Source organism: Moschus berezovskii, chromosome 8, assembly GCF_049115385.1.
Source record: "Moschus berezovskii isolate FMDL1 chromosome 8, NW_MosBer_1.0, whole genome shotgun sequence".
In the NCBI taxonomy this organism is placed as follows: Eukaryota; Metazoa; Chordata; class Mammalia; order Artiodactyla; family Moschidae; genus Moschus; species Moschus berezovskii.
The window spans coordinates 98,567,423-98,582,925 of NC_142467.1; the positions used below are offsets into that span (position 1 = coordinate 98,567,423).

At 54.2% G+C, this 15,503-nt stretch overlaps 2 protein-coding genes across 3 annotated transcripts; one reads left to right on the forward strand and one right to left on the reverse strand.

Annotated features, from left to right (window-relative positions):
* Positions 1 to 4,328: 4,328 nt before the first annotated feature.
* Positions 4,329 to 8,051, forward strand: ANGPTL6 (angiopoietin like 6). Its single transcript, XM_055430044.2, has 5 exons — positions 4,329 to 4,912; positions 6,028 to 6,205; positions 6,750 to 6,937; positions 7,017 to 7,287; positions 7,787 to 8,051. Exons 1-5 carry the CDS (start codon positions 4,349 to 4,351, stop codon positions 7,975 to 7,977), a joined length of 1,392 nt encoding a protein of 463 aa, XP_055286019.1. The 5' UTR covers positions 4,329 to 4,348; the 3' UTR covers positions 7,978 to 8,051.
* Positions 8,052 to 8,192: 141 nt separating this feature from the next.
* SHFL (shiftless antiviral inhibitor of ribosomal frameshifting) lies at positions 8,193 to 12,684 on the reverse strand. Of its 2 annotated transcripts, none has more exons than XM_055430048.2 (8): positions 12,398 to 12,684; positions 11,817 to 11,940; positions 11,576 to 11,625; positions 10,161 to 10,199; positions 9,864 to 10,013; positions 9,317 to 9,420; positions 9,023 to 9,069; positions 8,193 to 8,477 (listed from the first exon to the last, which is right to left on the reverse strand). In XM_055430048.2, exons 1-8 carry the CDS (start codon positions 12,416 to 12,418, stop codon positions 8,272 to 8,274), a joined length of 741 nt encoding a protein of 246 aa, XP_055286023.1. In that variant the 5' UTR covers positions 12,419 to 12,684; the 3' UTR covers positions 8,193 to 8,271. The 2 variants fall into 2 exon arrangements, with proteins under 2 accessions (XP_055286023.1, XP_055286022.1); XM_055430047.2 differs by having other exon boundaries at positions 9,023 to 9,177; positions 12,398 to 12,667.
* Between the last annotated feature and the right edge of the window lie 2,819 nt (positions 12,685 to 15,503).

Consider the following 15,503-nt stretch of genomic DNA (forward strand, 5'->3'; position numbering starts at 1 on the left):
ATAAATGGAAACTTGCACTGGGTGGCAGGTGGGTATCAGGGGCTTGTCTCTGCGCTTTCCAGTTGGTTTGTGTCTAGGCCCTGCCGGTGTGTGATTGAGTGTACTTGGGTGTGTATGTGCCTGACGCACAGATATAGACACACTCAGCCCACGGGATAGTTTCCTTGTCGTGATGTATGTGTGTATGTGACCACGCTTTGAAAAGTCACTGCCCAAATCTGTGCTGTGTTTCCAGCTGTCTTTTTTTTCTTTTTTTGCTACACCACAAGGCTTGTGGGATCCTAGTTCCCTGATCAGGGATGGAACCTGGCCCCCGGCAGTGAAAGAGCAGAATCCTAACCATTGGGCAACCAGGGAATTCCCTCCAGTTGTGTCTTTATAATTGGGTGTGCCAGGCAAATCCATGGACACACACACATACACACAGATTCCATCTATCTTTGCTGCTGTGTGCAATGGTTTGCATGTCTTATTGGGGGATCTGTATGTATCTTTGTGCTGCACTGTTACACAGGAGTGTGTGACTGTCCTGGTTATGTGTGTGAGTTCTGGAGCCATGTTACCTGGGCTGAATCCCACTGCTGATTTTTTATTTGCCTGTGACCCACAGGCCAGTTGCTCACCCTCTCTGAGGCTCAGTTCTGTGCTCAGAACTACTGTGGCTACTTACAGAAACCAGCTCAGGTGGCCAGGATTAAATGAGATACAAAATGTCGCGTTTAGAGTCACCCCTGCCAGGCAGCAGGTGCTGCTGATACTCGCCCTTGTGGTTCTGTGATGTGCGTCTGTGTGTCTATGTCCGAGGCTGGGTTCCGCCCCAGCCTCCTGGGCCTGCAGCCTCCCACGCTCTGTGCTCTGCTGTTGGGGGAACGTTCAGGGCACTGAACTGTGTTATCAGGCTCTGGTGGCCTGAGCAGGAGGGTCTGGCAATTCTGCCTCTGTTCTCACGTGGGAAATGCTAAATATTTACAGTTGGAGCTCCCTGGCTTAGCATTTCACAGCTCCAGTTCCAGGCTCTGGGTGGCTGGGGGTGGTTACCACGCCTCCTTCCTCCTTGCTCTCCCACTAGCCTCTCCCCTTCTCCAGTTCAGAGGCCCTGCTGGACCCTCGGCTCCTTCTTGGACTTCTTGTGTCTGCTGTGGGCCTTCTGGAACTCAGGGTCTTGGTCGTGAGAGGTGAGAGCGCAGGAGGTTGGGAGGGTAGGTGGAGGCTGAATCTGCCTGTTGGGAAACGTGGGCCTTGGTTTGGCTGGGGGGCTCCCCAGGCCTCCTCTTTACCGCAGGCTGAGATCCCAAAAGGCAGCAGATGTTATACACACTCTAGTTCCAAGGGGTTTGTGTGTGTGAATGCTCAGTTGTGTCTCTTTTGTGACCCCATGGACTGTAGCCAGCCAGGCTCCTCTGTCCATTGGATTTCCCAGGCAGGAACACTGGCATGGGTTGCCATTTCCTACTCCAGGGGATCTTGCAGACCCGGGATTGAACCCACGTCTCCCGTGTCTCCTGTGTTGGCAGTCAGATTCTTTACCACTGCGCCACAAAAGCCTCCAAGGGGTTTGGTCCATCCCTATTATGTAAGGCTTGATATCTTCCAGAGTTGGTGGCAAGGAGAGGACCCTGCTCTGCCCTGGGGAGCTAGTGCTTGGTGTTTGAGTACCGCTGTGAATATGCCTTTCTCCACTGCTCCCACAGGACTTGGAGTAAAACTCCAGATGCTCCTCTGGCCCCTGCCCACTGTGCCTCCATCACCTCCTTGTCCTCCCTGCCTCCTGCTCTCCCCCTCTCTCATTCTGTTCCAGCCTCACAGGCCTCCCTGTTATTCCCTGGGCATATCAAATTAGGTTCCACCTCAGCGCCTTTGCACTTGCTGTTCCCTCTGCCTGAATGCTTTTCCCTTTATCTCTCTTTCTTCAGGTCTTCACTCAAGTGTCATTTTCTCAGTGAGCTCTAACTCCTCTACTTATTTATTCATTTATTTTTTTTGGCCTTGCCACATGGCTTGTGGGATCTTAGATCCCTGACCAGGGATAGAACCCAGGCCCCTCTCAGTGAAAGCAAATTCTGATTCCTTTATTTAAAGTGCCCCTCAACCCAGGTCTCTCACACCCGTCCATATTTTTTCTCCTAAGACTTATTACTCTAAGACCTACCTACTGTATTTTTTTCCAATCTGCTCTGTGAGGGCAGGGGTTTTGTCTGTGTTGGTCACAGCTGTGTCCCCATCTCCTGGCACACAATAGGTGCTCAAGGAATGCTTGTTGAGTGTGTGAACGAGGTAATGTGTGTGATGATGAAGGCCACAGGACACGTGCTTGTGTGGCCGCCAGGATGTGTGGGTTTGGACAAAGTGGATGTTGGTACAGACAGGGCTGACACATGGACCGTTTTCTGAATGTGGGCAAATGCACATGGGAGGAACGTGTTTCCCCATCTGAGAGGCTGCAAGCGTGTGAACCCCAGAAATGAAGACAGTGGGGGCCTGGGTGTGGATCCTGCAGGGCAGAGGGTTAGCGGCCACAGGTATATGTCTTTGAGTGAAGACACCTATATGAGCTCTCCTGTGGGAGTCAGGGAACACCTCGGGGTGGGGGGGGGAGCGTGTGGGTGTTGCGGGGCCTGTGTGGCACTAAGCACTGTTTTAGGAGCTGGCGACAGCAGTGAACAAAACCCAGACTCAGCCTCTGGGAGGTGATATTTTGGTGGAGGAATTCAGAACATAAACAGTGGCAATCAATGAGGCAAATGCAGAAGGACAAATGCTAAAATGACAAAAACCACGGGGATTTCCCAGGTGGTTCCCTGGCTGAGATTCTCCGCTCTCAATGCAGGGGGCCTGGGTTAAATCCCTGGTCAGGAAACTAGATCCCACAGGCTGAAACTAAGACCAGTGCAGCCAAATAAATAAATATTTTTAAAAAAAGAAAGAAAGAAAAAGCCCATATAGGGTGTATCCAGGAGGGGCGACTCTAAATGGGGTAGTCAAGGAGGGCTTCTAAGGAGATAGCTGAGCTGAGACCTGAAAAAGGAGAGGGAGGCATGATAAATTCAGAGAAGAATATTCCAGGCTGAGAAAACAGCAAGTGCAAATGCCTTAAGGCTGAAGGATGCCGCGTGTGTTTGAGGAACAGCCAGGAAGCCAGGGTGGCTGGAGCAGAGTGAGTGGGGTGAACAGGAGGAGGTGAGGAAGGGAGGGGACTGGACAGAGCTTGTAGAACTTTCTGCACTGCAGGAGGACTTCGGTTTTTCCTCTAAGTGAGGGGACATGACCTGACTTGGGTGTTCACAGGCATTCTCTGGCTGCTGTTGGAAAAACAGAGCAGGGCCTGAGGACAGAAGCCTGGAGACCTGGGAGGTAGCTGCTGTAAGGAAAGCCAGATGGTGTCTTGAGCTTGGATCATGGGATGAGGTTAGCATGGTGCGGAGGGGAGGATGTGGAGGAATTCAGGGTCTAAACACCAGAGCTGACAAGCCTGGCTGATGGCTTCCATCTGCCATGGAGAAAGAGATGTGGACAACCCTTGGGTTTTGGGCTGGGTATATGGGAAAATGTGGTGTCCGCTACTAGACTGAGTTAGGGGGACGTTTCCCTCATCCGCTCTGCCCCCATTTTCCCATGGCTTCTGCTTCAGCCTCCTCCAGGTCCTTTAATACATCAGGCATGATCCACCCTCAGGGCTTTTCAAGCTTCAGTTCCCCCTGCCAGGGACATCTTCTCCCCTAGAAACCCCCATGTTTTCCTCCCTCAGGTTTTTCTATAAAAATGTCACTTCTTCCAGGTCTTCCCTCCTTTCAAATCCCTGTCTTTTTACTGGTGTCTGTTTTTTTTTTGCCTTTTGTGGGATCTTAGCTCCTGGACCGACCAGGTACGAGTCCAAGTCCCGAGCAGCGAAAGCGCACAGTTAAACCACTAGACGGCCAGGGTATTCCCCTCTGTCTTTTACTGTTATCTTTAATACAAACCAGGGCCGTCTAATACTCTATTAATTCTAACTTAATTTTGTTCCTTGCTCACCAGGGCAGGGATTTTTTGTGTGCTGCCCCCGACTGTATTCCCAAGCGCCTAGAACTGAGGAAGCTGTCAGCTCTCAGTGAAGCCTTGCAGAGTGAATGCACGAGGCATATTGACCTGTAGGGCCCCTGGAACTCAGTGGTGAGGCCGGGGTTGGGTTCTACTGCAGCATCTCCAGTCTCGGGGCTGGGAAGGGGAGGTATCCGGCGTGTGCAGCCCCTGATACACGCAGGTGTAGACATGTGCGTTCCTGTGTCGGAGAGGACAGGGTTTGGTCCGACTTGATAGTCGGGGATCCAGCCCCCCTCCTTCCCGTTCATTCTCTGCCCGCAGGTCCGCCATGTCGGCACCCCGGCTGCTCACGTTGCAGCTGCTGCTCCCGCTGGGCGCGTGGTGGGCGCGCGCGGCCGCCCCGCGCTGCACCTACACCTTCGTGCTGCCCCCGCAGAAGTTCACAGGCGCCGTGTGCTGGAGCGGGCCGGCGGCCGCGCGCCCGACGCCGGAGGCCGTGAACGCCAGCGAGGTGGCGGCGTTGCGCGTGCGCGTGAGCCGCCACGAGGAATTGCTGCGCGAACTTCAGCGGCTCGCAACGGCCGACGGCGCCGTAGCCGGCGAAGTGCGTGCGCTGCGCAAGGAGAGCCGCGGTTTGAGCGCGCGCCTGGGCCAGCTGCGCGCGCAGCTGCAGCACGAGGCGGGCCCTAGCCCGGGGGCGGAGCCCGCCTCCGCGCTGGCGCTGCTCGGGGATCGCGTGCTGAACGCCTCGGCCGAGGCGCAGCGCGCCGCCGCCCGCTTCCACCAGCTGGACGTCAAGTTCCGCGAGCTGGCACAGCTAGTCAGCCAGCAGAGTGGCCTCATCGCCCGCCTGGAGCGCTTGTGCCCGGAGAGTGCGGGCGGGCAGCAGCAGGTAACTCCGAAACTATCACCTTCCCCAGATCGCAGCCACTTCTTGCAGGCATTGTCAGTACGGTGGGGCCTCCTGAAACCCCACAATCTCTTATCCTCAGTTCTGAAGTACAAAAAGCTCCATGACCGGATCCCTACCTCTCCTCCAACAACTCATTTGGGTCAAAACGCTACTGGTAGCTACTTAAAGTCTTTACTTATCTACCTGATACTCATAGTGGTGGTGGTGTAGTCGCTAAGTTGTGTCCGATTCTTGCGACCCCCATGGACTGTAGCCTGCCAGGCTCCTCTGTTCATGGGATTCTCCAGGCAAGAATACTGGAGTGGGTTGCCATTTCCTTCTTCAGGGGTTCTTCCTGACCCAGGAATTGAACCCAGCTCTCCTGTATTGCAGGCAGATTCCTGTAATCAGGTATATTACTAGTATATGCATGAAAACCAAAGACCTTATTGGGGATGCTAGGGAATGTATGTAGACCCTGTGTTACTGTTTCTTGTCCTTTAGTCTAAGTCGTGTCTGACTCTCTGCAACCCTATGAACTGTAGCCTGCCAGGCTTCTCTGTCCATGGGGTTTCCCAGGCAAGAATACTGGAATGGGTTGCCATTTCCTTCTCCAGTTACTGTTTATAACTCCTGCTGTATTATTCAGAATTCTGGACTATGTCTGGGTTTTGAATAAGAGATTGTTGCTCTGACAGTAGCTTCCTTACAGTTTTGGGAGGCTTCAGTAAATTAATAATCAGTGTTGGATTGCCTCATATTATCCCTGCTTTACAGAAAAGTTTGGAGGCACAGATTGATTAAGCTGTGGACACCAGAGCAAGAGTTTAAGCCCAGCTCTGTCTCTTTTTAAATTTTTTGGCCACACCTTGAGGCATGGGGGAGTCTTAGTTCCCTGACCAGGGACCAAACCCCTCCACTTGAAGGGGAGTAGAAGTAGAGTCCCAACTGCTGGACCACTGGGAAGTCCAGCTCTGTCTCTTCTTGGCTGCTGGAGTTAGGCTTGGGAGGATCAAGCCATGCTCCTGCTTGATGGCCTTCCCATCTGGGTGCTGGGAGATGTCTGCACCCAGAGCCTCCAGAGCTAACGTATCTGACTTTCTTGGTTACCCGAGGTCCTGCCTCCACCCCTGGTACCTGTGGTTCCCATCAGTTTGGTGGGTGGCAGTGACGACACCGGCAGGAGGCTAAACTCAGCCGCAGAACCCCAGAGAGATCAGACCCTGAGACAGCCAGGACCCCTGGCCTCTCCTCAGCCCTCGGGGCACCCTGCTGTTCCTCCTAAGCCAGCAGGTAAGTCAAGGGTGTGGCTGTTGGGGGTGTGAGGAGCCAGGGGATTCTCAGTGCAGCATGAATAGAGGGAAATAGGAGTCAGGAGATTCCTCTTATGGTGAGGGGACTGGGGGAAAATGGTGCATTTTTATTCTGTTGATGGAACAGGGAGATCTGGCTCTTACTCTGACAAGGAACAAAATTCTTACTATGGTGTGAAACTAGGAGAAGTACTCTTATTTTGATGAGAGGGCAGCAGATTTAAGAATGCTACTTTGGTGAGAATTTGAGGAAGTTCAGAGAGCCATGTTCAGGACCTCTCTTCTGGTGAAACCATAGAAGGAGGATTTAAGAATCCCAGGCTCCACATTTGCTCTACTGAGAGAAGAGTGACTTAGAGTCTAATTTAGGTAAGAAAAAGGGTATTGGGGCTTTTATCCTGGAGAGGGAATAAGAGAAGCGGTACTGCTATTCTGGTGAGGGGACCAGTGAGAATCAAGACTCTTACTCCAGTCAGGGGTTGACTGGTCCAGCTTGAGCCTCTCCCATATCCCTGTGCCCATAGGCCCATGGCGGGATTGTGCAGAGGCCCGCCAGGCAGGCCATGGACAGAGTGGAGTGTATGAGTTACGAGTGGGCCGGCATGTGGTGTCAGCATGGTGCGAGCAACAGCTGGAGGGAGGAGGCTGGACTGTGATTCAGAGGCGGCAAGATGGCTCGGTCAACTTCTTTACTACCTGGCAGCACTACAAGGTGGGCAGAGGTGGGTGGGGCAGGGCTGGGCAGGGGAAGGGGACCAGCTTTTGACTTTCTGACTTTCTTGCCCTGCCAGGCGGGCTTCGGGCAGCCTGATGGGGAATACTGGCTGGGCCTTGAACCTGTGCATCAGCTTACCAGCCATGGAGACCATGAGCTACTGGTGCTCCTTGAAGACTGGGGAGGCCGTAGGGCACGTGCCCACTATGATGGTTTTTCCCTGGAGCCTGAGAGTGACCACTACCGCCTGCGGCTTGGCCAGTACCATGGAGATGCTGGAGACTCTCTTTCCTGGCACAATGACAAGCCTTTCAGCACTGTGGATAGAGACCGAGACTCCTATTCTGGTAAAGGGCTCTTATTTTGGTGGTGTGTGGGGGAGCAGGATAGAAGACTCAGTAAGGAAATAAAAGAGGGTGGGATAAGACTTTCCTCTGGTAGGGATCAGGGCAAACAAGGGAATGGAGGACAGGACTCTTATTCTGGTGAGGGAATCTAGATTCATTCTCTAAAGAGTCAATAAGTCAGGGCCCCAGTCTTTGTGAAAGGTGGGGAGGGGAAAGGGGGAGCTGTGAGAGCTAGGACTTTTAACTATTGTAGAAAGAAAGTAGAGAAGGTTGTTTTTTCTGGTAAAGGAATGAGAGGTAAAGCTCCTAGTTTGCAGAAAGGATGGAGGAAAATGTGACTTGTACTTTGGTAAGGGGATAAGGAAGAAACTAAGGCTATTACTTTGAAGTAGGGGGACAGAGGATGCCTGGCAAAAGCCTTGTGTAAGTGAGGTGCTGGAAGAGGCTTTTATTCTGGTGAGAAGAATAAAATAAGGCTTTTTTTTTCCTCTCTCCTCAGGTAACTGTGCCCTGTACCAGCGGGGAGGCTGGTGGTACCATGCCTGTGCCCACTCCAACCTCAATGGTGTGTGGCATCGTGGTGGCCACTACCGTAGCCACTACCAGGACGGGGTCTACTGGGCCGAGTTTCGTGGTGGGGCTTACTCTCTCAAGAAGGCTGCCATGCTGATCAGGCCCCTGAGGCTGTGACCCTCTGTCCATCTGTCCCTCAGGTCCCAGGGGATGTGTGTCAGCAGGAGCCCAAGTTGTCCTGGCCACCCCTCCTTCATGGCTCAATGCAGACCACGCCCCACAGACCTCTTCCTGTTGTGGATCTGCAGGGCTTCCCCAAGGCTCTGCAGACAGTGCCCAGGAACCCCCCTGCCAATATCTTGGACCCAGACAGCTCCCCAAGGGCAGTGAGATCTCAGTTTGAGCTCATATTTTATAACAACACAAAATAGCCACAGACCGTGTCTGGTTTGCATCTGCATCTGGCAGTGGTCACTCCCCGTGCCCGCCCTCGTCGTCCTCCTTCAGGTCCTCCAGAATGAGGTTGTCCAGGTCTTCCAGGAGGTCCCCCTGGCTCAGGCAGGTGGCCACAGTGGAGCCACTGCTGATGTGGAGGTTACTGGGGTGCAGGACTTTGGGCAGGTGGTTCTGCTTTCGGCTCTTGGGGTGCGCACAGGACGTCCCAGGCACGTGGGGCTCTGGGGAGGGAGAGGTTCTGAGCCCCCTTCTGGGGCTGGAGGCCACGGGGTGCTCTGGGGGAGGGGAGGGGCTGAGGCCACAGGCTCTAGGGCAGAGGTGGAAGTCATAGACGTTGAAGCCACAGGAGACCCAGGGTCATGGGCATCACCTGAGACTACAGAGGACAGAACAGGAGCCAAGAACACAGAAAGACTGCAGGGGCTGAGTCCAGAGGACACTGGGATGTGGGCCATCAGGGTGAAACCGCAAAGCCTTATGGGTGAAAACGTGGAGGGTGGCTGATGCCATGGGAGGTGAGTGTGAGGAGGGACCCCCTCCAGGAGAGACCTGGAGGCAGGGAGGTGGAGGACGGTGGAAGATGTGGAAGGAGGGGCCGATGTGGTAAGAGATGAAATAGCCTCCAGAACTAGGACCTTAGGAGTCAGGTGGAAGAAGCAGGCAGACACCTTGGTACTTAAAGCCCCAGAGGTGGCAGTTCCAGGAGTCCAGGCCACACAGACTGCCCGGAATAGGGGGAGGCCATGCGGACACGCCAGGCGCTCACCTCTCCGATTGTAGCAGTCCTCCGCGGAGCAGGAGTGGGTGTGGGTGCTGCGGCGATCCGGGTCGCGATCCGAGAGCGGAGGGAGGATCCGTGTCGGATACACAGGGAAGCCGCACCCGTAGCAGGGGGACCGGGACCCCATCTGTGCCCAGCCCCTGGGGGCGGGCAGGGCCGTGAGGGTCCAAGGGCCAGCTGGGCCAGGACGGGCCAGGGCAGGGAGGGGTGGGGCTGGGCTGGGCGGGGCTGAGGGTGAGGGGGTGGGGTCAGCTCCCTCTCGGGAAGTTGTGCCCTCACCGGAAGTTGTGCCGACATTTCGGGCAGTGGAATTCAGCCACGCCCCACATCTTGTCACTGGGCACGGGATCATAGCGCTTCCGGCATTTTCTGCATCTGGACACCTGGGGGTACAGAAGAGCGGAGCATATGGGCACTGATGGCCTGATGGTGGTCATGGTGGGATTTACACCATCGAAATTGGCGAACACTAAATCTGGGGGCACTTCCTTCCTACAAGGGCTGGCTGTTAGGCGTTTACCAGAAGCACGCCACTGGTCAGGGGGTTCAGAAGCCAGATTTGGGGTTCAGGTTTGATTTCTGTGGTAGCGGTCAAACTGCGTAGTCAGAGTTCAGGGGTAAGTTGAGCTTCTCCAGTTGAATGTTAAGTTGAAAGTCCAGCTCAGTGGGTCAGAGTTGGGGCTGAGATTGGGGTTGATCTCTGAGGCTGCAGGTGTCCAGGGTTGGGTTCTCAGAGGCTGATGTTCTTAGATCAGTTGGTTTGGACACAGAATGGGGGTTGGGAGCAGAGCCGGGACAGAACCAAGGTCAGGGGTTGGGTTATCACCTCCTTCCGCTGGGGCACACGGCGCCACCAGACATGGTCACAGGAGGAGCAGGCAAACTGCCGGTCCACGGCAGGGATGAGGTCTTCCTGGGCACGCTGGAACATGCGTAGGTTGTCTTCTGTCAGTGGCAGGAGGGATGTCGCCACCGCCTGCAGAATGGGGTGGGTGGGGCCAAGAGGGTGGTCAGTCCTCTTCTCTTCCAGCCCCTAAAGTGTCCCTCCTCTTCACGTATGGACACTGCCACCCCCAGGGGTGTGCTCACCGCTCTACCTCCCCGTCCCACACCCTGGACTCACCTGGATGTCCCGGTCCTGCTTCATGTCCTCTGGGGGGTCCTGGGTGGAAACACCAGGGGCAGAAACTGGGGAGGTGGCTTATGCCTCTTTTCTAGGGGCAGGGGTTCTGGATGGGGAGGCAGGGTTCTGGCCCCATATGAGTAAGATGTCCCCAACTCAAGAGGAATTAATTGAGCAGCTTCCACTTCCTGAGGGCAAGGGTGTGTGACCTCAGTTGTCCTCATAGCAACCCTGAGAAGTGGGCACCCCTGTGATCCCCATTGCTCAGATGGGGAAACTGAGGCCCAGAGCCCTGAGAGGGCTTGCCTGAGATTACCCTGAGTGAGTATGGGGCAACAGGCCTGGGCCCCATGCTCACTTCATGTTGGCAAATGCCACACACTTGCTGACATTGTGACGTTGCCTCTCTAAGGCTATGCTGCTTTAGGCTAAGTGCCTGAGCTCTGGATTCAGAGAGCCACAGGTTGGAATCCTGTCCTCATCACTTCCAGCTGTGGGATCGTGGCCAAGCCACTTTCCCTAATGAAGGACATCTAGGAGTCCAGGTTCTGACTCTGGGTGACCTGGGTTCAAATCCCAGTCGCCACCTGCATTCAGCATGAACTTGGTGAGTGACTTCATCACCCTGTGTCTCAGTTTCCTCATCTGTCAAGAGGATATGATAAATAATAGGACTTGTCTTACAGGACCTGTGGCAATAAGTCAACAGGTAGAATTCCTGGAGTGCTGCTGCAGGGAAAGTGCTCAATCAGTGATACTCTTTGCTAGTTTTATTATACTCATTATATGTATAACTGTAAATATATAAATGTTACAAGTATAAAACATACTTTATTATACTCTTTAACAACTCTGTGCTGGGCCCTTTCAGACAGGCAAACCAGTGCACCAGCTACCAAGGCCATCTAAGGGGCAAAGTGACCATACAAAGGCTTTCATTCATTCCTTGTTTTATTCATTCATTCACATGGGCTTTCCTGCCCCTCTTTCCTCCCCCATCTCCTACTTGCCCCAGCCTGTCTGCAAGTTCCTCTGCTCAGGTCACCCTCTCTTCCAGGAAGATCTCCAACCCCTCCCCTTCCCAGGGATCACTCCTCCCTAAGCTTGAAGAATGTGGTACCACCTCCTCCAGGAAGCCTTCCCTGACCTCTTTGGCTCCTCTGTAATGATGATTATCCTGATTCTTTTCATTGCCTAGTTTCTTGTCTCTCTCTTCCATTTCATACAGTCAGCATGTAATGAGCACCTTCAGTTTGCAGGCTCCTTGGTCAGATCCACTACTGGGAGGTAAGTCAATGAGGCTAGACCATGATTTGTGGATGGACAGTGCACAGAAGGAGCTCTGCCATGGATGAGCCTGACCCTTCCGTTCTTCCTCCCCTTACCACGTGTTTTGAGGGGAGGGGGCAGTTTACCTGGGTATCCAGATCATTACTCAGTTCCTGTCCATCCTTCTGCTTTACCCCTGGTGGGGAGAGTAAGTATAAGTGAATGCTCCTTGAAAGGTTTTGTGGGAATTTCAGGGCCCCCAGAACCCCGATCCAGACCGCCCCCCAAAGAGATGATCTCATCACCTCTTCCAGCCCCCAGCACAGACCACACCCACTCCCTGCTCCCCAGCTTAACTTTCACCAGGCAGGACCCCCACCTGCTCACCATACACGATGGAGCGCCCCACTCCAGTGTGGTCGCTGCCAAATTTCCTCATCAGAGTCCCCGCCTTCCTGGAGGATACCTTTCCATGAAACTTCTCCCGGAGGCGCCGGACGCTTTTCTCCAGCTGGGGTGGGAACCGATGGGGGAAGGAGAAGCGCAATTGCCCTTCCTCCATCCCTAGGCTTCCTGTTTTCACGGCGTGAACTTGACCCTGGGTTTTGGCCTCCGCACCCCCCCCCCCCATCCCTCTACTGCATTTCCTGGAAAAAGCCAAAGTCCCCATAGGGCACTGGGGGAGGGAGCGGACTAGGGCGAGCGTCCCAGGCTAAAGGATGAGGCCGGCCAGATGACCCCTGGCCTCTGACCCTTGACCCAGCAGCCCCCGCTTTTCCTCGAGGAGGCCGCATTTTGCTCCGGTGCATGTGGCGGTCACTCTCCTTTCCGAGGGGGACGAGTGCCAGCCTTGGGGGGAAGGTCTGGGCTTGGATGGAGTCCCCAGCAACTGCGAAGCCCGCTCCGTGCTCCTAGCTCCTCCTCAGCATCTCTCGCGGGCCCCCGGCCCAGTTGTAGCCATCTCCTACCTCCACACCTTCTTGAGACATGGTGGCGGCGTAGGTCCCCGCAAGGGTCCGCACTGCGCGCTCAGCGGCCCCCTACCTGGGCGCGCCCGTCGGTCCGGGCGCGCAGGGCAGGGGCGGGGCCTCCAGGCCGGCTCCGCCCTTCCTTTCCTGCGCTCCGTTTCGCTTTCGTTTGGGAACGGTGGGGTGGACGGGGAGCGCTGGCTCCGCCCTGGCTCCGCCTCTGCTCTTGCGCCCCAAACCCAGGCGGGCGCCCGGGATCTGCACCCTGCGGCGGAGCGCGCAGAACTCGGGCGGGGGAAGCGGCGCGGCCTCTGCAGTCGGTCACATGTCCCCACGCTGCGCGGGGTCCGCGTCTTCACGTCCCTCGTGGGGGCGGGGCCGCATCTGAAGGCCGCGGCGAATCTCCGTGCCCCTGCCTATTCGCGCTCCCCTGTTCATCTCTCGGTCCCCCCGCTCCCCCGGCAATCAGGCGCTAATGAGGATCTGGACCCCTGTCTCGCTTTGCGTGTCTTACCCGGCCATGTCTCCTCTCTGAACCTCAGTTTGCTTCTCTGTAAAATGGGGATGATGATAGTGGCTACATCCTGGGGTCGGGTGTGTGTGCTCGCGCGCGCTCATGCTTGTGCGCGCGCGCGGCCAGGATTCGAGATCCCCAGGTCAAGTATTTAGTAGCGCCTGGCATGCTGTAGATATTCAACTAGTCACTGGGCCACCTACTATGTGGAAGATATTAAGAAGCAGGCAGTTGTGAGCAGATGGTGCTCGTTAAAAATACGGATTCCTGGTCCCTCGCAGTCTTGCAGAATCGGTCTGTCTAGGGGTTCCAGGGAATTTGCGCTGAAAAACCGAAGATTGAGAACCCCGAGGGATCAGGACAATTTTAACCCAGCATGGCGGGTGGGCGAGGGGGCTGGAGGAGCCCTGCCTGGCGGCATCAGAAATGGTTTCTTAAAAAAAAAGAAAAATGGCTTCTTGGAGGAGTCCGGAAGAGCGAGGTCTCAGCAGTCAGAAGATCGGAGTGTGGGATGGAACAGCTTTGGGTGCAAAGGCCCCAGAAAAAAGCGACTAGCGCTTTAAGCCAGGGCTTCTCAACCTCAACACTAGTGGCACTTAGGACTGGGTGATTGGGGGCCTGCCCTGTGCATTGTAGGATATTTAGCAGCATCCCTGGCTTCACCCACTAGATGCCCGCGGCACCCTCGCCCCAGTCGTGGTAACTGAAAATGTCTCCAGACGTTGCCAAATGTTCTCTGGGGGTGGCAAAATTGTGTTAGGATAAATGACACCTCTCAAATTGTTTAACGTGCACCTCCATCAGCAAAAATGTGGAAGCTCAGTTCCCCGAAGAGTGTTTGTTTACAAATTATATACAAATACATTTATTTATACTCAGATTCTGTGGTGGTGGTTTAGTCGCTAAGTCGTGCCTGACTCTTGCGACCCCATGGACTGCCAGGCTCCTCTGTCCATGAGATTTTCCAGGCAAGAATACTGGAGTGGGTTGCCATTTCCTTCTCCATGGTATCTTCTCGACCCAGGAATCGAACCGGGGTCTCCTGAATTGCAGACAGATTCTTTCCCAACTGAGCTACTAGAGAATGATCAGATTCTGTAGATCATTTTATAATAATGTATTTATTACATAATGATATTCCTTGGGCTTCCCAGGTGGTATTAGTGGTAAAGAATCCGTGCTAGTAGTAAAGAATCCGCCTGCCAATGCAGGAGACTCCAGAGACGGGGGTTCAATTCCTGGGTGGGGAAGATCCCCAATGATTAAAAATATAAAAGTTCTAATGTTTTCTACTCGAACTCCAAAGTTTTGTTTGTGGGGTCTAGGCACTCCTCCCTGGAGCCTACTCTATTCGGGAATGTAAACAGTTCATGGTTCTTTGTGGCTGAGTGGTGGGGTTTCAGGTGGGAATGGGGGGCTGTAGGCGTCACAGAGCTGTGGTCCCTAACCTCTGGGATCCGATGCCTGACGATTTGAGGTGGAGCTGACGCAATAATAACAGAAATAAATTGCACCCTAAATGTAATGCACTTGAATCACCCCAAAACCACCCCCCACCCCCCACCCCTTCTGTGGAAAAATTGTCTTCCAGGAAAATGGTCTGTGGTGCAGAAAAGGTTGAGGACTGCTGAGAGGACCTGGGATTTTATCCCAGGGAAGTGGGGAGGCATGGAGGGGCTCTCTCCTTATAGTTCCCAACTACTACTTACCCAGTGGAGGGGGAGGTCACAGCTATGTCTTATCCCTGGTCATGGTGAGCACAGAACAGGCAGGAAACAGGTGGGAATCTGATCAAGCCGCAACACAACTCAGGTCATCCTAATGATCACCATAGTGAGAGCTTGCTCTGTGCCAGGCATTGTTCCATGTACCATGGACGCAGCGTCACAGAAAACAAAGATCCCTGCCCTATAGAGCTAGCATTCTAGTGGGGGAGATAGAAGAAACAAATATGTGATGGGTAGGCAGCTTCCCTGGTGGCTCAGACAGTAAAGAATCTACCTGCAATGCAGGAGACCTGGGTTTGATCTCTGGGTTGGGAAGATCCCCTGGAGAAGGGAATGACTACCCACTCCAGTATTCTTGCCTGGAGGATCCCATGGACAGAGGAACCTTGTGGGCTACACTCCATGGAGTTGTAGTTGGACACAACTGAGTGACTAACACTCTTACTACTTTCAGGAGATAATACATGCCAGGATGAAAATAAACTGCCACAGAGGGATGGGTAAAGAGAGTTTAGGGAAGGCTGTGAGAAGTAACATCTGAGTGGAGACCTGAAGGATGTAGAGGAAGAGTGTTCCAGGGAGAATGGGAACTGGGGGCTCCTGTTACCAGGTGTTGTAGTTCTCTGTTGCTGTGTAACAAATTATCTCCCCAAATGTAACAGCTTAAGGGCTTCCCAGGTGGCCCTAGTGGTAAAGAACCTGCCTGCCAATGCAGGAGATGTGGGTTTGATCCCTGGGTTAGGAAGATCCCCTGGAAGTGGACATGGCAACCCACTCCAGTATTCCTGCCTGGAGAATCCTCATGGACTGACATGGGGTAACATGGACTGACATGGGGTGACAGAGTTGAACATGACCGAAGTGA